The 22,113-nt window shown below is 39.2% G+C and overlaps 3 protein-coding genes across 17 annotated transcripts in view; 1 reads left to right on the forward strand and 2 right to left on the reverse strand.

Moving 5' to 3' along the window:
- Positions 1-1,274: 1,274 nt before the first annotated feature.
- Positions 1,275-7,228, reverse strand: LOC107095689 (RING finger protein 11-like). Of its 2 annotated transcripts, none has more exons than XM_015391911.1 (3): positions 6,884-7,228; positions 4,019-4,188; positions 1,275-2,656 (listed from the first exon to the last, which is right to left on the reverse strand). In XM_015391911.1, exons 1-3 carry the CDS (start codon positions 6,980-6,982, stop codon positions 2,485-2,487), a joined length of 441 nt encoding a protein of 146 aa, XP_015247397.1. In that variant the 5' UTR covers positions 6,983-7,228; the 3' UTR covers positions 1,275-2,484. The 2 variants fall into 2 exon arrangements, with proteins under 2 accessions (XP_015247397.1, XP_015247396.1); XM_015391910.1 differs by having other exon boundaries at positions 4,019-4,191.
- A 282-nt stretch (positions 7,229-7,510) lies between these two features.
- Positions 7,511-11,970, forward strand: LOC107095686 (circumsporozoite protein-like). Of its 3 annotated transcripts, none has more exons than XM_015391904.1 (4): positions 7,511-7,557; positions 9,257-9,421; positions 9,498-9,653; positions 11,728-11,970. In XM_015391904.1, the coding sequence occupies exons 1-4, from the start codon at positions 7,555-7,557 to the stop codon at positions 11,797-11,799; spliced, it is 396 nt and encodes a 131-aa protein (XP_015247390.1). In that variant the 5' UTR covers positions 7,511-7,554; the 3' UTR covers positions 11,800-11,970. The 3 variants fall into 3 exon arrangements, 2 of the variants coding, with proteins under 2 accessions (XP_015247390.1, XP_015247391.1); XM_015391905.1 differs by having other exon boundaries at positions 9,501-9,653; XR_001481753.1 differs by lacking the exon at positions 7,511-7,557 and adding an exon at positions 7,842-7,861.
- A 5,912-nt stretch (positions 11,971-17,882) lies between these two features.
- LOC107095699 (nuclear factor 1 X-type-like) overlaps positions 17,883-22,113 on the reverse strand; it is a 127,304-nt gene continuing 123,073 nt past the window's right edge. For all 12 annotated transcript variants that reach the window (XM_015391928.1, XM_015391925.1, XM_015391927.1 and 9 more), the window contains one exon: positions 17,883-22,113. This exon is cut by the window's right edge and continues 434 nt beyond it. The gene's annotated coding sequence lies outside the window, so the exon portion shown is untranslated.

A 22,113-nucleotide genomic window follows, 5' to 3' on the forward strand; every position in this document is an offset into this window, starting at 1 on the left:
TCCTGTTTTTTTGCTTTTTTATGTCCAGTGAAGAATTTAACAAACGTCAATGTTACCCAGGCACTGGATATTGATCTTGGAAAAAAACCAAGGTGTTTTCTTTTGTTCCAAGCTGCAAAGCTCCTGCATATGAAGTCTTATGTTGATGAAGCCTAACAGCTCAGCCTAACTGTGTGTCTGATTCAGGAAGTGGGTCTTTGGTTTGACCACGACCTGAGATTTCCCCATCTGATAACTTTAAGTTTTCTTTTTAATCTCTGATACTATAAGTCTTGGACATAGTGATAGTGTTCCAATCCTTATATCAATTTCATTTTTAACGAAGTATCTTTTATTTTATAAACAGCTTAAATAGTAAATAAGCACAATCAAACCATAACCCTGACCTCCATTTATTCCCATCTTCCCTTTTGATCTGGGCCTTACAAAAAAAAAAAAAAAAAAAAAAACACAGCTAGGTTTTTGTTAATTTTTTATTAAATAAAGTATTTGCAGTTCCTTTTTTAACTCATGCTTCTGGTAATAAATTGTTTTGTTTTTATGCCTTCTTTCAATTGCACTTATTTATTTAGCTTTAAAAAAAAACAGGCTTCTTGTTTTACTTTTTTAGCTTCTATAAATCCATCCATCCATTTTCCATCACGCTTATCCCTGCTGGGGTCATGAGGAGTGCTGGTGTCTATCTCCAGCTGGCAATGGGTGAGAGGCGGGGTTCAACCTGGACAGGTCGCTAGTCCATCGCAGGGCAACACAGAGACAAACAGAACAACAACCATTCACACAGACACTCACACCTGATAATAATAATGTAGATAAGCCAATTAACCTAACAGTCATGCTTTTGGCCGTGGAGGAAGCCGGAGTACCCAGAGAGAACCTACGCATCCTTAGGGAGAACATGCAAACTCCCTACAGAAAGACCGGGAATCGAACCCGGTAGGGAAAATACTGCAAGGCAGCAGTGCTACCCACTGCTCGACTGTGCAGCCCGCTTCTATAAATCATGTTCTGTTTTTAATTGTGAAAACAAAAATTAACTTTGTCTAAATTTTAACTGTTAATGGTGACATCCTATTCAGCAAACAAAGCATCTATTGCTTTGCTTGATAGCTGGTCTCAATCCCGAGGTTTGATTTCCTGCCTCAGAGGAGACAACGCTTAGGTCTTAATAGGAAAACAGATTAACAGAATCAAGAAATCAAATTAACACACACACAAAAAAAGTTTCATAAATCGAAAGAAAACATCTTCACACCAGAAAAGATTTTGATGCTTATTTAATTTGCATTTTATTAGTTTTCTTAACTTTGTAGACTTTTTGCATACATTATAAATTAGAAACACTCACAGCAGCCAGATTACATTTCCAGCTTCCTTAAACAGACCTGTGACACATTGTGCTGGTATATGTCTCCTCCTAGAGGAGAACTAAAGAACGACAAAGGAAAAGGCATAAATGATTGTACTTCACAGAACTTGGCTTACATCATCTTTCAACAGAAGGCACAGCGAGTGCACAGTAAATCAGAAATGTCCTAATATTAGCATCCATTAATGTTTGTAATCTGGCTTTACATTCAGTTTACACCCCTTCCCTCTGCTGCAGCTTCACCGGTTTTTCTTAGCAAAGCAGAGTCAACCTCACATGACATGTCGGACATTGAAAGCTGGGGGCGTTTTTAGGGTATCAGTCTCAGACATTTAGTAAATTACTAACAGCAGTTCAAAACAACAAAAGGTAAACAAAGAGACAGGAAGTCACAAAGCCTGGACACAACCGTTACTCAAAAAAAAAAGCTTAGAAACAAATAAAAACACAATACTGTTTGGGATGTAAGAGCTGCGATATTTAAGGTGAGGCGCTCAGTGTGCTTTAAGAGGGACCAAACAGGAGGCCGAGTTTCTCATAATGACTCTAAAAAAAAAAAACAATTAGAAAGGATGTTATCCGGAATAAAAAAAAAGCTGTAGGGGAAAAGCTTGTCTCAAAAACACAACTAATGCATCAAAAAATAAAAGAACAGCAATCCTTGAATGTGGTTAATAGCTGAACGTATAACATTCAGAAAGCAATAAGCACTGGAATCTATTCTGTTTAAGGAAACTTTTGTGAAGGTCTTTCTTCAGATCACCTTTTCACTTCGAGTTTTCATCGGAAACTCAACAAACAATAACTGAAATGACTAATAAACCTCCCAGGCTGAAATAACGGACATTACAGCATCAATGAGGAACAAAACTCAACTAATTGCTTTAAAAATCATCACATTTTGTCTTTTTTTTTTCCACTCCTTACACAGCATTTGCTCCTGTGAAAAGGTTTGGCGCATTTTTCTCTCCGACACAAACAGGCGTGGATTAAATCTTTATAATGCACTATGTAAAGCAGCAGTTCTTGACACAGGTCTTCATCCCCAAAGACCTTACATATATCTGCCTCAGGGCCGCACCTTCCAGGCTGCCTGTTGCTGACACCTCTTGTGCTCAGTTGGTTTCGTAAGTACTGAGCAGGGCTGCATCTACGGGCTCCATGCAGGAGGGGCAGGTGAAGGAACGCATGAGCCACGGGTCGATGCAGTCCAGGTGGTAGATGTGCAGACAAGGCAAGAACCGGATGGGATCACCATATTCAAACTCCATCATGCAGATCACACACCTGAAGAGAGAAACAGCTCCTTAGCAAACAGCACCGTGCAAATAAGTGCACATTTGTTATTATATTTAGTCATTTTACAATCTTAGCCTTCAATGTTTTATTGGGATTTCATGTGATAAACACACAAAGAAGCAAAGAATGATAAAGGCAAATGATTCACAGATTCCCAAGTTGCTTTTTTAATGAAAACCTTGTAAACTTGGAATTTGTTTGCATTCAGCCCTACGCATAAACTAACTGAACAAAAACAAATCTGATTATCTGATCTGGTCTAATTGTATCTGTAAAGTACTTTGAGATGACATGTGTTGTGAAGTGGCGCTATATAAATAAACTGAATTGAATTGAACATCTTGTCTGTTTGTTCCTCCTTTGGTCAAACTAGATACAGAGCATCTGAACTGTAACTTTCATGTGCTAAAGCAGATTCTTTATCACATTCATTCCAGACATTGACTTGACAAACCCCAGAAATGAATAACTAGGATGTGAGACAACTGCTCAGTAGTTCTCAGATGACTCTGCCACAGTCGGCCTCTTAACAGCGAGGACGGATCAGAGTCCAGATAGTGGACTTAAGCCCCATTTACACTACAGAAACAACCGAACCACGCTAATTCTTGTACTAGTTCAACAGTAGGGCTTGGCACGGTTTAGATACGGCTCAGTTGTCTGATAAGAAAGAGTGCATGACCAGACTGCGTCATCTTCTATTTACAGTCAGCTGAGTCGCTGGTTTCCCACCATGTTCGCGTTTGTAATTCACAGATCTTTTCACCTGTTCACAACACAAACTGCTTCTCAGCCTATTAACAATAAGTAGCATCTAAAGAGCGTGCTGCGACCTGGGATGATGCAGAGACTCAGGCTCTCATTGACATTTGGGCGGAGGAGACTATTCAGGCACAAAAGTTCCTAAATGTTATGGGTGCCACCATTTTTGTTTGCGTAATTCCCGCCTTAGAGCTGTAGTATCATGAACCAAAGATAGGAGGAGAGGAACCGTGCTAGCGTGATGTGTAAATGGTTGTAAGAACCATGCTCGGAAAGGTTAACTGATCCAAGCTTGGCACGAACTCAGCATGGATTCGGAGGGGTAGTGTAGATGGGGCATTAGAGTGCCAGCGGAGCCACTTCCTGTTAAATGAGGGGAAAACTGAAGGTGGATTTCTGCATGAACAGACTCGCCACACTATGGCGACCTATGACCTTTTCTCCTTTTTGTTCAGTAACTTTTATGTAACAACCCTCTGAGGCATTTACGGGACAACAGGAATTTCGTTGTTATGACTAAATGTGAAAAATCTCACTAGGTGATTTAAATATGGTCTTTTCAAATAAAATTCCCCACTTAACACTTACTCTTTCACTTTCTTCTCCGAGGGGTCAGAACCCGGGTCGAAGATACCTTTGGGAAGGTGGTGGATGAGTCCGATACGCTGAGCGATGCGGATCTGCTCCTCCTCGGTGAGCTGGCTGGCCAGGCGACTCTCCCCTGGTGTGGGGTGGAAGACCGGCACTGGTGGGGTGTGCTGCTGGAACACATGAATCCCCAAAGACAACATCAGTCTCCAAATGCAGAATCCCAAAGGAAATTCAACTATCAACTGCTCATAGAGGAAGCATTTTAGAAATCATTCAACGTGTAAAAACGCTAAATGGGGAATACTGTTTTTCCTTCTGAAGCATCTGATTTAAACCATGGATGAAGATTACAAATCCCAAACAGGTTAAAGCAAGAGAGTCTGAAACTGTAGGACAGAACAAACGAGGAGCCCATGAGGAATGTTAGATCCAAGGCGAATGAAAACAGGCGAGAATGGAAAACTGGCTGGGAGACAACAGGAACATCAGGAATGAAGTATTTTATGTTTTACTGAAACATGGCTGTGGGAAGATATCCCAGACACTACAGCTTGTTCATTGACCGTACAATTACACTGGCAGACGAAGCTGGATGATAAAGCAGTAGATGGGATTTTCTTTTTTTTCTCCTCCTACAATTACACATTCATTTCAGGACCCTTCACTTCTACATCCTAGCTCTGCACAATATTATCATTTTTTCATGATCATTAAGTAAATTATATGTTGCGTTTCCATACAAAAAACCTTTTCTTCTCCCTGCCTGACATTAAATCTTGCCTGTTTATATTAGTAAGGATTAACAAAGTCATCTCAACTTGTCAAATGTCAGAATAATGGAGGGAGGATAAATAAATAATAAATAATGTACACATATTCTTTTATCTAAAAAAAAAAAAAACAACTGCATCAATTAATTAAAAAAAAAAAAAGTTTCTTACCCATTCGCCCTGACAGAGCTGTAATAACTTGGTTACATGTGTAGGTCACTGACCTCATGTTTGCCAATGACCATTCCTAAGAGTTCATAAGGTCTCTATGGGATTGGGACCAGGGCATTTGTGATGACCAATCAAAAGCATTTATTTTTTTGGTCCATATCCACTCGTTATGTAAGACATTTGGCATCACTGTTCCCTTTGAGCATAGCTTTTAACATTTTAATTGATAACTTCAGATATCTCTTCAAAGTTTGTACACATTTGCTATTTTTCTATGATGGATTCCAATTTCTGAGGTGCAGCAGTTCATTTGGCAGCCAGAGACCCATGATCACATGACCACACTATGCTCATACTTCTGTTTTGTTTTTAAACTTCCTAACTTTTTTACCTCCATATACAACAATGGTCCTTTGTGTCATTTGTAGAGTAATGCCTTCATCCTCCATGAAGAACATTTGAGTCTTCATATGGGACTCATTTTTGTGGACATAACGCAACAGATAAATGCAGCACTTTCAGGTTAGATTATTTATTTTTATTTAATGCAGGAAAAAAAACAGATACGGCCTTTATTTAAATCAGTAGGTGAGACGCTGACTCTAATCTTTAGGATTATTCAAAAGGAAGCCTACAAGCAACTTCAATTTCTGGTTTTAAATTAAAGTAAAATAAAGATTTGCTAATCCATAAATCGGAAATGAGTAGTAAAGTTTAAAATGAAAAGGTGACTAAACAAGGTTTGAGTCTAAATGTCTGGTTTCAATTCCAAGCAAAAATAAAATCTATGGAGCAAAATACATTTCATTCTCTTTTTATATTATTTTCAATTAAACTTTAGAATATATAGGACTATTTTTGCATCGACTTCTGAAATTAGTCTCTTCCTTGGAAATGGTTTGCATGTAAAAAAAAAAAAAAAAAGGAACCTGTCACAAAATGGGATATTGTGAATTAAAGATTTGATCATATGATCATTATGTCATGCGGGATTTAGATGTGGGTAAACTACTTGCTCTATACTACAATCATGAATCTGCAGAGATTGTTTTAGAGCGGAGAAGCAGATGCCAAAAAAACATAATCCACCACAGATTTCTATGAACTTTTAAACATTGGATCTCTTCTAACAACAGTTTAATCATAAAGAGAATATTTGTTGTTTTTAACAATTCAAGATGTCTTTGCTGCCTTTTGGGAATTCAAGGGAAAGTGGAAAAAATAGAGGGACCTGGAGCAAAAACATACCTGGTAATTCAGCTACAGTTTTGTTGATTTGTGTGGTATTATTTCTTAGATGTATAGGATTTAATTAATTTACACCACATTAGCATTTACATCTATAACTCAAAAAGTAACTAAATAACATGTTATTTACAGCGTTTTATTGATAGCGGTGTATAAATCACCAAAGAGAAAAATAAATCACATTAGGGATTAGTTTCTAGGATTTTAAAAATACATTTTTATTGATTAAAAACACTTTAAGATCTAAGAGCCTGCCTTTACTTGGATAAATGTATAGATAATAAAATGGGTTATTTAATCCCAGATTATCTCCCTTTTGTTTTATCAAAAAAAAAAAAAAAAGCTCAAGATTAATTTGTTTGATGTATTGTACCATACAGTAGATTATTTACAGAGACTATTTATGATATCAATCCCACTTCTGGAACGTTCTCTAAAGTTTAGAAAGTGAAAGTTATATAACTTTTGGGAAAGTTTTAGGGAACATATCCATGATATCAACCATCCAGTCACGCTATCAGCGCTAAAAATGGGCTTCAGCGAATTTATCACATGACAACGTCTTCCCTATTTACTCATTTTTATATTCTCGATATATTTAACGCAAGTGATTAAACCTTTGGAGTGACGTCGTTATCCGGGCTGTTCTAAAGTTCACACTCGGACTACTTACCTGGTAGGGCGGCGGGGTCTCTCCAGGCAGACTGCCCCCCTCCGACTCGTTCAGCAGCGAAACGTCATCCCCACCTTGTGAAAATAGGCAGTTCCCCATGGACCAGAAAGCACCATGAGAGAGAAGGCAAGGCTTTCTGTTCACTCACACAGCAGAGGACCACAGGTGGCTTCAGAGAGAACAGGGCTTAGCTTAGCTATTAGCGGAAGGATACACCAGTTCAGACAAATCACCGCTAAATGTGTATTAATACGGTGGTTCTGATTCCAGCAGGTGATACAACTGCCGACTAAAACCTGACTAGGAGCCGCTGCTGGGTCCAGCTGTTTGCTGTGTTTACAACAGGCGATCAACCGGAAATTACGTCATTAGAAGCTGTCCCGAGCTTCCGCCCTCTTTTCAAATTAAAACATTTAAGAACGTTTAGGAAAGGGATGAAAATTTTCCCACTCTTTACATGCTTAATAATAAACACAGTTTAACAGCATGACAAAATCATACAATACAAAACTAATAAACAAATACAGAATAACAAAAAAAATTATGTTTTTAATACCTGCGGTATGTTTGCTGTACTTTTATTTGAAGCACATAACCGGAAGTATTTCAGGAAGTTTTTTTTGTTTGTTTTTTTGGAACTCAGGAAGTGGTTGTATGTTTTTACGTCAAAGATGGTAAGTATACAGTATTTCTTTTTCATTTTCTTAATTATTTTTTAATTCTAATATTAAAACACTTTTATAACGAACACAAACGAGTAAGAAATTGTTTGTTAAAAGTCTTCGGTGAGATGTGTGCGGTTCTTCCAAACCCACCCATTGACTCACTGCTCCGCTGCTAACTTCGCTGTACTTTTTATCTCATCGGATTGGAGCTTTCTGAGCTAAAATAGTCTATAAAGTTCCAGGGATGAAGTGATTGTTTTATGAAAATGCGATTGATGTCTGTTTTGTATTCTCGGTGAAATTTCTCTGCAAGGTAAAGACCCCATGGAAGTAGGGAACACAACGCTTATCTTATTACCACTTTGATTACCGTTAGTTTACTTTGTAGTGCTTTTTATGTATAGGGCTCGGCAATTTATTGATTAATCCATTTTATTATTTAATTTTCTGTTTATGAAGATTGCATTTTTTGAACATCTGCATTTTTTTCCCACTAATGCGCTCTTTTAGGTCTGTGTAATATCAGCTCATCACCTGTCCGAGCCAAACTAACCCACTGTGTGATTCTACTAGCTGTAAACACGTCATATTCTCATTGTTTGGGAAACATCCAGGCTTCACAGCTCGAGTTTCATTGGCCTTTAAACAAAGGTCACCTCCCAGAGGAGATGGTTGAAATAACAGCTAGTTTTTGAAAGTCATTTATATCATTTATCACCTTTTATAAAGAAATTTAAGAAGAAAGAAAATCTATTAATTGTATTTGGTAGGGGGAAAAAAGGGTGTATAATTTTAAGCCACATCACAGAGCGCTAGTGTAACATTATCATGGAGTCTTAGGGCTAGGCTAGAGGTTTTTTTTCTATTTCGAGAATAAAACCGTAACATTACGAGTATAAAGCCATAAAATTACGAGAACAAAGTCCTAAAATTACGAGAATAAAGTCGTAATATTACGAGAACAAAGTCCTAAAATTAAGAGAATAAAGTCCTAAAATTACGAGAACTAAGTCCTAAAATTAAGAGAATAAAGTCCTAAAATTACGAGAACAAAGTCCTAAAATTAAGAGAATAAAGTCCTAAAATTACGAGAAAAAAGTCGTAAAATTACGAGAATAAAGTTGTAAAACTATGAGAATATAGTCGTAATATTACGATAATGAAGTTGTAATATGAGAATAAAGTCGTAAAATTACGGTAATAAAGTCGCAATAATAAGAGAAAAAAGTTCTAAAATTTCAAGAAACAAGTAGTATTTTATGACAACACTTACAAGAAGCAATTTCTTCGCTAAAATGAGGAATGTGGAGCATTATGTGAAGTTATACTTTGGCTGTGGTTTGACAAATAAGGAAATCTTTTAGCAACAGCATCAAATTGGGCAGGATGTCAAAGTGGACTCAGGTTGCTGTTTGCTGGAGCTGGTCAGCCATCATTTGCTGGTCGGAGCTCGAAGCTTTCTTTCTGAAACGGGTTGTTGAATGATGACTTCATTCTCATACTATTAAAACTGTTTTCTATGCATTGTTGAAATAGAAGAAAAAAAAAATCTCCAGCCTGGCCCTAATACTCTGTCATACTAAAGTGATATATATGGTGTAAATACTATTAAGAAACTTTAGGTCATCTTTGACCATTTCAGTGCAACTATATATAGACTTTGCTGTGATACAGAGATTTTATTCAATTTTATTTTATGCATATTTAGACGACTGCCAGGCCCCTACCTCCACCTCCACCCATACCTCCACCCTGTAGGAACCAGCCTCCAAAAGTCAGTCCTCCATGTCCTCAGCATGCTGCAGTTCCATTTCAATTAGGGCATCCAATCCAAGAGACAGGTGATCAAGCAGCCGCTTCACATCACCTACAAGTAAGTTGGTGCCTCCTCATCAGCCTGAAGTTATGATAACTAGAGACAAGTGAAACATGTCATGGTAAAATCTCAGCAGGAGCAGAACATTGCTGTTCCCCTGCAGCCCACTGCAAACAACACCCCTCCCTTTCCACCTCTGCATGGACAGGAGGACATAGACTCTGAGGATGGGAATAAAGGACACCCAGTGCAGGAAACAGACCCTGCACCATCCCAGCAGAACCTCCAGGTTTGTCATCATTACTAAGTTTCTAGTTTAATAATAGAGCCTTGTTTGCATAGAGAAGAGTGGTGCCCCTACAGGTGCCTCTGATTCGATATACTGTAAGGAAAATGAGTATAAAAAAACCCGCTATTTAGCAAGTTCTCCCACTTAGAAATCATGGAGGGGTCTGACTTTGTCATTATAGGTGCATGTCCACTGTGAGAGACATAATCTAACAAAAAAAGTAAATAAATCCAGAAATCACAGTGTATTTTTTAACTATTTAGTTGTGATACAGCTGCACCTGTAGTTTTTCACCAGGTTTGCACAGGAGGGCGAAAATCCCTCCACTGCAGGAGGGATTTTACACAGACCTTCTCTAGATCAGTCAGGTTTCTGGGCTGTCGCTGACAACCAGAGTTTGAGATCCCTCAAAAGATTCTCTATTGAGTTTAGGTCTGGAGACTGGCTAGGCCACAGCAGAACCTTGATATGCTTCTCCCAGAGCCACTCCTTGGTTATCCTGGCTGTGTGCTTCGGGTCATTGTCATGTTGGAAGATCCAGCTTCGCCTCATCTTCAATGCTCTGACCGAGGGTAGGAGGTTGTTCCCCAAAACCTCACAATACAGTATATGGCTGCAGTCATCGTCCTGTAACATTTGCAGAAAAACACCCTCAGAGCATGATGCTACCACCCCCATGCTTCACGGTAGGGATGGTGTTCTTGGGATGGTACTCATCAATTATCTTCCTCCAAACACGGTTAGTGGAAACATGACCAAAAAGTTATATTTGTTGCAACATATTCTCACACCCAACATCCCTCATCACATATTGACGCCTGGCCAAACCTATGTGTGTCTCACACTGACGCGCAGGGGGTAGCCCTCACATCAGTATTTCACACAGGGTTAATGTCTGGTTATGGACAGGATATCATGTCAAGTTTAGCCTACACAGTTACTTTTATAGCTTAAGAAGTGCATGATAACACGTATACTATTGTTTCTTTAGGTTTAGTGGTTAGAGTTAGGGTAAGGAATGGGTTATTGCTATGTTTTTACTTCAAAAAAAATTTCGAAAGTTCCTGCTACAACTTGTTATGAACCCGAGCGTCAGTTGCTGACGAGAGGGGTATCCCCATCGCAACTTGGCCAAGCGTCAATATGTGATGAGTTGGGAGTGAGGATGAGGTGTCTACCACATGACTTTCTCCAATGACTCATCTGGATCATCCAAATGGTCATTGGCAAACTTAAGGTGGGCCTTAACATTTGCTGGTTGCAGCAGGGGAACCCTCCGTGCCATGCATGATACCAAACCATGACGTCTTAGTGTATTACCAACAGTAACCATGGAAACGGTGGTCCCAGCACTTTTCAGATCATTGACCAGCTCCTCCCGTGTAGTTCTGTGCTGATTTCTCACCTTTTTTTGGATCATTGAGACCCCAGGAGGTCAGATCTTGCATCCGAGAAAGATTGACAGTCATGTTTAGCTTGCAAAATAGCAGGGTGTTCAAATACTTATTTTCCTCACTGTAAAAAGGTAAACTTATATAGAGTTGGTAAACCCACAGTTGTTTATTCATATTTATTTTGATGGCATATAACCCAAATAATGTGTTTCTCAGAACATTATAACATAATCTAAGATCAAGAAAGCAGTTTTTTAAGACAGATATGGGAATAATGATTCCATGTCCTGTTTATGCAACCAGTCTGAGTTTCTTTACTACATCAGAAACCAATCTCTTTAACATCCTGTTGTTTTACCGTCACGTCTCAAGATTATTGCGATTTCCGTCTCCTGGAAATTCTTTCATGCTATTCATTTTTTTGTTGTTGAAAACGTCAGCCGGCAGATTCCCTTATGACTGTTTCAGCTGACATGTGACAATTCTGTTGCAAAATCTGTTTTGTTTTTAGTAGTATTGAGTAATATTACATTTTTCAGGTAAACTTTAATTCTGATTCTCTTCAGCTGTAAATTGGAATTATCCAGATGAACAGAATGGAGACCTGTGATAAATTATAGTGTTTATATGAGTGGTACTTTTTCAATTCACCTGTGTAATGTAAATGTTTGCATCTGCAGCTCTCTGAGACCACCGACCATGATGGAGGAAACATTCAGACGGAAGAAGAGGATGACAATCTATCACCTTGAAGTGCTCTGCTGAATTAATCTATTGTTTTCAGATTTAAAGTCATGGTGGCCCAAAGAGGTCAGTATTATGGTCCCTAATCCTAATGGAGACAGATTATAGAGAACAAATGGCCAGATTACATTTCTTGGTGAAAGTCAAACTGTTTTTTACTCCTCTTTTTTGTAGCAGATGCTTCTCTTTCTCATTTGGGGTGAAAAACTGTATAAATGTTTCTACGCACCATTATGTTTTAAAAACCTTGAAGCTTGCAGCTACTAGTCAGACATTATTTAGCAATATATGGGCTTTCAGTTTGCTATCAACTTGATTAGCAGACAGACTTTGGACAGTCGGCTGTAGTTCATTATGTAGCTGTAATACCAATGAGATGGCAGCAAATTTGGGAAATATTATTTTGTGACTGTTCCTTCTATTTATGTGTGTTATCCACTTTAAATTATGATCCAAAACACAGATTTTAGTTTAGTTATTTAAGGCTTTGAGCTTTTTTGTTTTGTTTTAAAATTGTATTTTCAGGCATTCCTTATTTGGGCATTGTAATTAGAGCCCAGTAATGTAATGATTTCACTGGTGAGAAATCTCTCAAACATCCTCGCTTATCGTGTCATATTAAAGAAAAAAAAAAAGAGGAACAAGTGTTCAAGCATATGAAGTTTAGAAGGAAAAAGGGAAGGAAGAGCACAAGAAAGGACTCAATATTTTGAAAATAGGGAAAAAAGTCTGGGAATGAAGTATTTTTCTACACTCTTGTTTTCTTCTTCCATACTTTCCTTGAGCTGGGAAATCTCTGGGAACATTGTTAGCTCATTTATTTCTACCTTAACCAAACTTTTATAGTTCCAAAGATAATTAGCTGTTAGCAGCTAACCTAAAGTCCAATTAGATCCACTTTGAGGTACAGTAAAGTTATCATGAAGGGAGGCTAGATAACTGATTATAGATCACCAAATAAGACATTTTAAGACTGTTAAAGTTGATTCCGGAATTAATTAATTAATTTATTTTGGTAGGTACATTTCAGTTTGAAATGAATCCCGTCTGCTTATTTTCGTGTTTTCTTTCTAGCAAGCAGACTGTTTCTCCTCTGCTGTTCTTAAGGCAGAATCTCTTCTACCTTCTGTCTCAAGCACGCCAAGCTGATCAAAAGAAAGAAGCAAACTGGGTTTCAGTTCAAACCACGTTCATTCCCTCACTAATAGAAGTGCAATTACACTCAGCTGTGCTTGTTCGACAATAGAACATATGTCGCGCTTTGATCGGTGCTTAAAAACCTGTTTTATTTGGCCTCCTCACTGAGCTGAGAACGTCTGGAGCATCTGGACTGTGTGGGAACATCTGTTCTCCCTCTGTATTTCTAGTCCTTGATCTTTTAAATATGTTTTCAAGTATTTTAGTGAGAGATTTTGGGAATATGCATTTCAGTGGAGAAACTTTTTGCAAACAAGAAAACGCTGACATCTTTTATAGGCATAGATCTACCAGTATAGACAGTTTGCTATTTATGTTGGAGCACATTTATGTACATTTCAGTACTTTCTGTTAACATTTATCGTTAGCAATGTTTGATCTTTTCTTAATTATTTTGCATGTTAAGGATTAATATATTTCCATTGTCACCTGTTCAGTCCTATGGTTTTCTTTGTTAATATTTCAGTTGCACTTTATAATCTACTGCATCGGCCCGAGCTGCACTTAACTGCACGTAACTTGTGTCCCTGTTGAGTTTCTTCACAAAAAACGCTTGTTGGGCAACAACAATATGCATAATTAAATAAATAAGAAACTAAATGAAATTGTGGTTGTTGTCAAAGTTTGATTTCTGTATAACTCAAACCTGTTTTTACTTCTAAAATTGTAATTATTTTAGTAGTTTAAAACAAAACTGTAAGTGGGAATGATAGAAGGAATCTTAATGTGTACTTCCAGCATTTATTTAGTTTTTTTGTCATTACACCGTCACAAGTACCGTCCCTTTGAGGTGCCGTGGGCTGCCATTGTGTGATCGGGGAGCAGTGTGGTGTTAAACCTGAGTGAAGTTGGCCCCCCCATGTTCTTCAAATCAGACAAAATTAGTGTCAAACGTTTGTGCATTTTTTGTGCAGCAAAAATTTTCGTTTGTGCCGCTGTCATTTTAAAGATAAAAATAAACGTTTCTAGAGGTCATCAAAGGTCAACAAGCCCCCCCACTTTCTTCAAATCTTCATATCCATAGCAGCACAAATGAAAATTTTTGCTGCACAAACNTAAGGATTAATATATTTCCATTGTCACCTGTATCGGGTCATTGCATCATGATAAAAAATCAGTTCAGTCCTATGGTTTTCTTTGTTAATATTTCAGTTGCACTTTATAATCTACTGCATCGGCCCGAGCTGCACTTAACTGCACGTAACTTGTGTCCCTGTTAAGTTTCTTCACAAAAAACGCTTATTGGGCAACAACAATATGCATAAATAAATAAATAAAAAACTAAATGAAATTGTGGATGTTGTCAAAAGTTTGATTTCTGTATAACTCAAACCTGTTTTTACTTCTAAAATTGTAATTTTTTTTTTTTTGTGCAGCAAAAATTTTCATTTGTGCCGCTGTCATTTTAAAGATATAAATAAACGTTTCTAGAGGTCATTAAAGGTCAACAAGCCCCCCCCCACTTTCTTCAAATCTTCAAATCCAAAGCAGCACAAATGAAAATCTTTGCTGCACAAACCAGCACAAACGGAGCTGAGTTGATTGACACCTATTTCGTCTGATTTGAAAAAGGTGGGCGGGCTGGTTGACCTTTGATGACCTCTAGAAATTTTTCTTTATATCTTTAAAACAATAACGGCACAAACGAAAATTTTTGCTGCACAAACCAGCACAAAGGTTTGACACTAATTTTGTCTGATTTGAATAAGGTGGGGGGGCTGGTTGACCTTTTGACCTTTACGTTTTCATTAATATCTTCAAATCCAAAGCAGTAAAAATGAAAATTTTTGCTGCACAAAGGTTTGACACTAATTTTGTCTGATTTGAAGAAGGTGGGGGGGCCAACTTCACTCAGGTTGGGGTTAAGGGTCTTTGGTCAACAAACGAAAGTGTGGGAGTGGGGCTCAACTCAGAACCTCTGGATTCCAAGTGCAACACCCTAACCATTATTCCACCACTCCACATTAGCGTGAAGGGTCTTGCCTAAGGACACAGCTCATTCCCTCTCAGCTGGAATAGGAACTCAGCCCTCCTGTTCCTGTTTTGCAGGATGGGTGACTTACAGCTTGAGCTAGCCAGCAGCTAGCTGAAATTCCAGCACCTTGGTTTTACATTTACAGTATATTTTATCAGTCAGCCTAATATATTGCAGGCAAAACAAATTATCTATTGATTTGTCATCAAAAGCACCAACAGAAAATGTCATAGTAGCTTCATTTGGTCTGTTCCTGTTTGACTGCCATCCTAGAGAGAAATAACAGCTGTGCTGCTGCCATCAACACCTTTGTCGTGATGCAGATCTGCCTGTTGTGGAGTGTGGTCCTGTTCCTCTGACTGACTAACTGTATGTGCTCTGTTTCATCCTCTGACATAGGAGCTGGCTCGGAGCTCCTCTGCCTGGCTGTGTGTTTCCTGCCTGTGGATCTGGTTGACAGTTGCCTTTTGTATCTCTGCTTCTTTTTCTATGGCTGCTTCTGTCTCCTTGAACTCCAGTCGGCCTCAGCAGATGGCCGCTCACACTGAGCCTGGTTCTACTGGAGGTTTCTTCCTGTTAAAAGGGTATTTATCCTCTCCACTGTTGCTATAAGCATGCTTAGTGTGAGGGATTGCCTTTGAGTCAATGATTTGATGCAATCAATTGGTTTTCCTTAGATAGAAAACTTTCAATCAATATGACTGTATGACCTGGTTGAATTGTGCCTTGAGATGACAGTGTTGTGAATTGGTGCTATATAAATAAAATTAATTGAATTGTCTCAGATCCATGATTTTAGATAGCCTAGTAAACCATCCCCACCCGCCAGCGGCCAAAATCATTTTTGCCTGCGAATTTGGTCTAGCTTCGATCAATGCCCCAGGCCCTAGAACTGGCGGGCCAATCACAACGCAGAGATGTGTTTTGAATGTCTGGATGCAAAGCGGGCGGGGTTTTGAAGGCGTGACGACAAAGCTGCGCGACGCTGGAGAAAGCACAAGGAAGATGGCAACAACTATTGAACAGTAGCATGCACTCCATTGGAAGTTAAAAGTTCTCTTTTCTGTTGCTGTTGTTCAATAAAACGGTTTGAGATCTTTTGAGGCGAGAATATTATACTTTAAATTGTCACTATATATTGAGAGGACTGCGGCAACCAGCGGACCTCCGAAGCTAACGGCAGCCATGGCTAACCGCAGCGCGTCTGCAGCGGCCCTCTCTCGGCATAGTCGTGTTTGAAGGACTGCTGGCTCTGTTGGCGATTTTTGACTCAGCTTTGGAGTCAGTTTTGGAAGGATTAGACTTGGGGAGGCTCTACGCTCATTCATTTTTGAGAAGGACGTATTCGCCGTTTTATCAACGGGCTGTTTGTTTACACTTCCCCACTAGCTTTCTGTCGCGCTTCTTACGTCACAGTCAGTGGCGCTCATTGGTCAGAGCGTTGGCCAATAGTATTGAAAAACAACGGGTTGTTTTCATCGACAATCTTTCGATGTCTCATTCATCTGGTCCAGACTAAATTACACATTTAATCTCACATTTAGTCTGGCTTATCAGGCTAGATTTTAGGATATTTCGGATAAAATTATTGAAATTAGCCAAGCTTTCCCATGTTTTAGATGATTTAAACATCCTGAGTGTAGAAACCACAGTAGATTCCATGCAGGAGTTTATTGAAGAAAAATAAAGCTTCAGAGAAAAACACAGATCGTTGGGATTTTAAAGGGAAAGAAGCAAATAGGTGTTGGTGGTTTGTTAGTTTCTGATCTAAAGAATTAATGTTTTTATAGCATAACGCCAAGAGGGAATAATCATAAGAATATAAACATGTTTTCTGCTACCCATCAATCTGGGAAGGGTTATAGGGGGATTTCCAAACTATCTGGAATTTACTGTTTGAGATCAGGAAGAAAAGAAACTTCTGTCATGGAAAACATCTCTTACAGCTCCCAATATTTCAACCCGTGGACATAAAGCACAGATGAGATTGTGCAATAAGAAAAAACACCCTAGGTCTGCATCCCGAATTGTACAGATGTCTGTTAGCACACTAAATGTTAAAGTAAATGCCAGCAGAACTGCTAAACAATCAGGGCTTTTTGGAAAGGTTACAATTAGAAAACTTATTCTCTGATAGAACAGTAGGACTAAGGTTTGCAGGATGCATCTGAATGAATCGCATGACTTCTTAAAAATTGGCCTCTGGAATCAGTTTTAATGCTTGGCACAATATGTCTAAAGAAAACCTAATATATCAGCTCATTCTAACCTTTAGGCACAGGGGTGGAGGAGTGATGGCTTGGGCCTGTTTTGTAATATGCATACGACCTAATCGAATGTGAGCCCATCTGTCCTGACAGCCACAGCTGGGGAGTGAAACAAGGAAGCGAAATGCAGCAGACCCTCTACTGCACAATCACTGAAAATTAAAGGAGTTCAGGTGCCGCAACAGCACCAGTCAAAGTCTAAGGCTCTGCTTGGTTTAAAAGCTGTAGTGAGAAAGAGAAATCCACCATATTGGTGTGAGGGAGTCATTCAGAAAACCACCCCCTCATGAGTTCCTGTGGTTATGGTTGGTTTTTGCAGGTGTCTGAATCACAGGGTGAATTGTTTTCCTCTTTACATTTTGCTTCAGTTTCTGTTCAGTGGATGAGAGCCAGTAATCTATGAGATGTAAACAACTTCAGAACCTGGTAAAAAACAAGATAAAAAAAAAACAACAACCACCCAACCTTAAAATAAAAGGGGGTTTGCTTTTCGTTTCTCAGGACAGCGTTTCCATAGAAATAAATAAATGAAAAATGTAATCTTGGAAGATGTAAACAGAAAAATGGACACAATGTTTTATAATCTGCTTGTACTCCTACATGTTCTGAGTGTCTCTTGAGGCGTCGGTAAGAAAGACATGAGGCAGAGAGGTACAGTCAAGAACATCCTTTTTATTCAATCAGGTGCTGCTCTTCTCAAACTGTGTTTTTCTTCTTATGGAAAAGAAACTGTAATTAACACATGCATTTCACCTAGAGCTCTGGGGGTGTTCTTACAAAGAAGGGGGGGGGGGGCTGCACTGAGGATACTCACAGGGGTTGTAGAAGAGCTGGGAATCAAGGGGTCAATGGGGCACTGTGGTGGGGGGGCCGCCTATTTCACCAGTAACCAAACACGTTTCAGAAGATCAGAAGACTAAAATAAAACAACAGGACAAAAGACACGGATCGGTCCAGCATGAGGTGGTCAGAGGCGAAGCGTGGAGGGATTTCCCTGGACGCCCTCAGAGGTGAGAGGTCAGGCTCTTGGAGGAGTTTTAGGCGATCTGGCTGTTGCGTGCTATGTGGCTAATACTGCTGAGGGTTTCACAGCGTGGAACCCGCCGTAAACAACAACACCTTTCTATGAAGAGTTTGGTTAGATGATATGAGTTTGTAAGGAAATAAAACCACCCCTTTCAGCCTCATGTGGGACGTTTCCGGTAATAAGGTGCTTTAATTTTACAGTTCGAAGCCTCCTCATAGGGAGCCTAAATGACAGCATACCCTGATAGCAAATAAGAAGATAAATCCTAATTAAAAGGTAACAAAAAGGGGGGAACAAAGCTGAAATATAAATAGCTAAAACTAAAGATCAAAGTCATCCTAGCTTGAGCAGCCCCTATCAAACGTCCCGAATCACTTGTTCAGCCCTCTCGACCCCATCAGTCTTCTCTGTAAACCTCTCCCCAACACACACCCTCCAGGAGCCAACCCAAGGACACCCCCAAAAGCCCGTCAGCGTAATTTGTTCACTTACATTAGCTGCTGAATGGAGAAGCTGAAGAAGATGGGTATGGTAATACAATGTGAAGCATACAGACAAGAATAACATGTGAGCTAACTGCATTCTGCTCAGACAAAAAAAGTTCCTCTGCAAATATGTTTTTTTCTCATTTTTTTTCTTTTTCTATGTTTACCCTTCGCCACAGCGGATTGGGCGGGGGGAGAAGGAGAGAGCGCGCGAGGGAGACGGAGAGTGACGGACACAGTTACAGACTACTCCAGTGTCTAAGAGAAAACAGACAGTGGAGACAGAGGAAAAGAAAACAAAAGCAAGAGTTGAACAAGAACAAGTTTCTTTTTTTTTTTTTTGCTTATTTAAGTTTTTTTTTTCATCATTTATCAATAAAAAGTAAAGAACTAATTCACACCAGTTTTGTCTTTTGTACTTTACAAAGGCGCATATCTATATATATATTATAGACATATAGATACACAGCTTTGAAAATGAAGGAAGGATAAAGGGGGAGGGAGAATGAATGGCAGGGTTCATTTCACAGCCAGAGGGAGGAGTTTTTCCCTGAGCGCTGATTGGGCAGCAACCTTTAGCCGACTTGTGACACTCAGGGGCAACCTGCTACCTAAAGCCATTTTAAAAAACAAAAGAACCCCCCCAAAAAAAACACAAAAAGGGGCATTTTTCAATTACAAAATGGAGTCTGTGAACAAAAGGCACTTTCAAGGGACAACCTTTACAGCTGGGAAACTATACACTACGGCACAAGCACTATAAGAGCCATCATTTACAAAGGAGGGAGTGGAAAGGGACGGGGAGAGGCTCACCTTGCTGACTGCTTTAGAAACGGCTCATATTTTTGCCTGATTAGATGCTATTTTGCCCCATTTCTTCTGTTACCTGTACACGAGTTCAGCATCCAACATCAGAACTCTGATTTCCACAATGGATTCACGAAACAAACCAAAAAAAGGAGATGGATGTGAAGCATCAGGAGGAGGGGAGTCTTTTTTAAATCTTTTTTTTTGTCAATATTTGTCGGGAGGGGAGTGAAAGCGGGGAGTTGATTGGTTTTGCTGGTGAGTTTCAGGCAGTGCATGGCTAAGTTCTCTGTTTAGGATACGTTTCTTTCTGAAGGCTGAACCAGATTGCCTTTTGTGACCCAACCTTAAGGGACAGGAACCTCTCCCCACACTAGATACAAAGAGAAGATACAAAGAGAGAGAGAAGTAATGCTGTTTGCCTACACGGTCTGTTATTTTTGTTCATTTAGAATAGTTCTGACAAGGAATCTGAATTTATAGTGTTAAAGCACCAGTTTTCATCTGATAGTTTCTGTTTTGAAGCTTGGTAGATTATTATTATTTTTGTCCTTCAACCCTCCCACATTTTTATAAACAAATGATTACACATAAAACATTAAAAAAAAAGTGACAAAAGAAATAAAAACAAATACCCCCAACTTACAAAGACTAGGATTTTTCATGGCCCTCTAGTTTAGAGTCCCGGAGCTTACGGACTTGAAACAAATACATTTTTTTTTCTCTTTTCTCGTAGCTTTCTTAAAAATCTCTAACAGACAAACACAATGATCTACCCAATGCATTGCACGTGGCTCAATCGACACATATTTTTCAATAATAATACTTTCCATCAAAAACAAACACTTTTCTTCAAACCTACGGTCGATTTTTTTTTTCCAACATGATCATCTAGGTATTATAAATGCAGATGGCGATGATGTGTGTCGTTTTGATTCGCAGTAGTAAGGCGATCTTACTGACACAGATTGTATGTGTGTGTATGAGGGGGGGTTCAGAGTTCAGAAAATAACTAGACTGCCAACAAGCTTGAGGAGTAAAAGTGGAAAAAAGAGCATACATCATAAATATATATGTATATTATCTCTCTGTCTTTATAAGAAATAAAAAAAAAAGTTTGCAGTCCTCTATGAACATCTATCCTGGGCCAAACGTTCCCTGTAGCTTTAGCTTATAAACGGGAAGAGAACCTGAAGTCAAGTTAATTAGAAATTAACAGGAGGCACTTCCATATGTTGTCGCTGGCTTGCTGTACATAGAGCTAATGTTTCTATTGAGGCTCAGAGAGAGAGCTCTCAGCCCGGTTTACTATCCCTGCAAAACAGAACCAAGAGCCCGGCAGTCCAGTTATTTTATGAGGTCAGCTTCTTTTTTAGTTGGATCGTGTCATGATGAAAAATAACAGTGATTCTAATGTGAACATTTACATAAAAATAGTTCAAATTAAAAAGACAATGAATGAAAAACCATTAACAAAGGCGGTTTTGGAGAACCAAATTTAAAAGGCTTCCCTTTAATCCGGGTTGCCGGTGGTTTTAGTGTGCATTTCTCATGTGTGTGTGTGTTTCTACTGGATGTTCATGTGACTTGGGATACAGTGTGAAGCAATGCAAGGGATGCATGTGATGTGCTGTTGTCACGGTGCTTTCCGTCTTTGAGAAGTTTGAGAAACTGTCGCTAAGGTCTGAGCGTGCTACCTAATGAATAACTGCAAACTACAGAAACCTATGTTGTAATGACATGCAAGAGAAGGTGCAAAACAATCCAAGTGATACAAACCCCAAAACACCAAATCTGAAAGAAATTGCAAGAAGAAAAAAAAAGCAAAAAGAAAAAACAAAATTAAAGCTAATAAACTGAAGCTGATGCTGTATGTGCGCTGCTGTCGGTGAATAATAGATTGATTGTATGCGTGCTTGTGTCACCTTCAGGGGCCAAGATGTTACCACAGCTTCATCCCTACAGGGACGGCCGGCCTCTGCTCACTTCTCCAATCACTCATCTGGCCACTGATGTGCAACATTATTCATCCCTTATTGAGAATTAATAGTGCATAGGTGAGGGGACGAAAGAGCACATGTAGAGTTAGTGTTAGGACTGTCTATTGTGTTTTCACTTTCTTGCAATCGCCTCGTGATTTTCACTTCTCCCACCAGCAGGACGCCCTGATTCTTCGACAGGTAAACAAAGACCAGCCACTTAGTGCATACATGTCACACCATCAGATGGTGTCACCATGATTGGCCAATCGGTAATGAAAGGGGGCTCAGCGAGTCAAGCGGCAGAGCGCACGGCTCCAGAGGTATGAGGCTGTGGTTAACTCTTGAGCTCCAGCTATGATGGGGATAGGGGTGGGGGGGGGGTTAAGGCGAGATGGAGGAGAGATATGCGGAAAAAATTTCACGGAAATGCATGTACGCAATGTGGGTGGTGATCTTCTAAACCTGCACATCCGACTCCACCGTTTGCCGTTACTTATTCATTTTTTTTGGATCTCCCAGCCAATGCATGGAGTTTCATTGTGGAGACAACAAAATGTAAAAGAAATATATATGTATATAAAA

The sequence above is a fragment of the Cyprinodon variegatus genome, unplaced genomic scaffold (genome assembly GCF_000732505.1).
Source record: "Cyprinodon variegatus isolate N-32 unplaced genomic scaffold, C_variegatus-1.0 Scaffold564, whole genome shotgun sequence".
Lineage (NCBI taxonomy): Eukaryota > Metazoa > Chordata > Actinopteri > Cyprinodontiformes > Cyprinodontidae > Cyprinodon > Cyprinodon variegatus.

What these genes read in the sequence shown, in the direction of transcription:
- LOC107095689 (XM_015391910.1), bottom strand. Translation starts at nt 6,982, where the DNA reads ATGGGGAACTGCCTATTTTCACAAGGTGGGGATGACGTTTCGCTGCTG. An exon ending in AGACCCCGCCGCCCTACCAG is followed by an intron (nt 4,192 to 6,883) that starts GTAAGTAGTCCG and finishes CATGTGTTCCAG; the next exon opens with CAGCACACCCCACCAGTGCC. An exon ending in TCGGAGAAGAAAGTGAAAGA is followed by an intron (nt 2,657 to 4,018) that starts GTAAGTGTTAAG and finishes TTCTCTCTTCAG; the next exon opens with GTGTGTGATCTGCATGATGG.
- LOC107095686 (XM_015391904.1), top strand. An exon ending in CCGCTTCACATCACCTACAA is followed by an intron (nt 9,422 to 9,497) that starts GTAAGTTGGTGC and finishes GTAAAATCTCAG; the next exon opens with CAGGAGCAGAACATTGCTGT. An exon ending in CATCCCAGCAGAACCTCCAG is followed by an intron (nt 9,654 to 11,727) that starts GTTTGTCATCAT and finishes TTGCATCTGCAG; the next exon opens with CTCTCTGAGACCACCGACCA.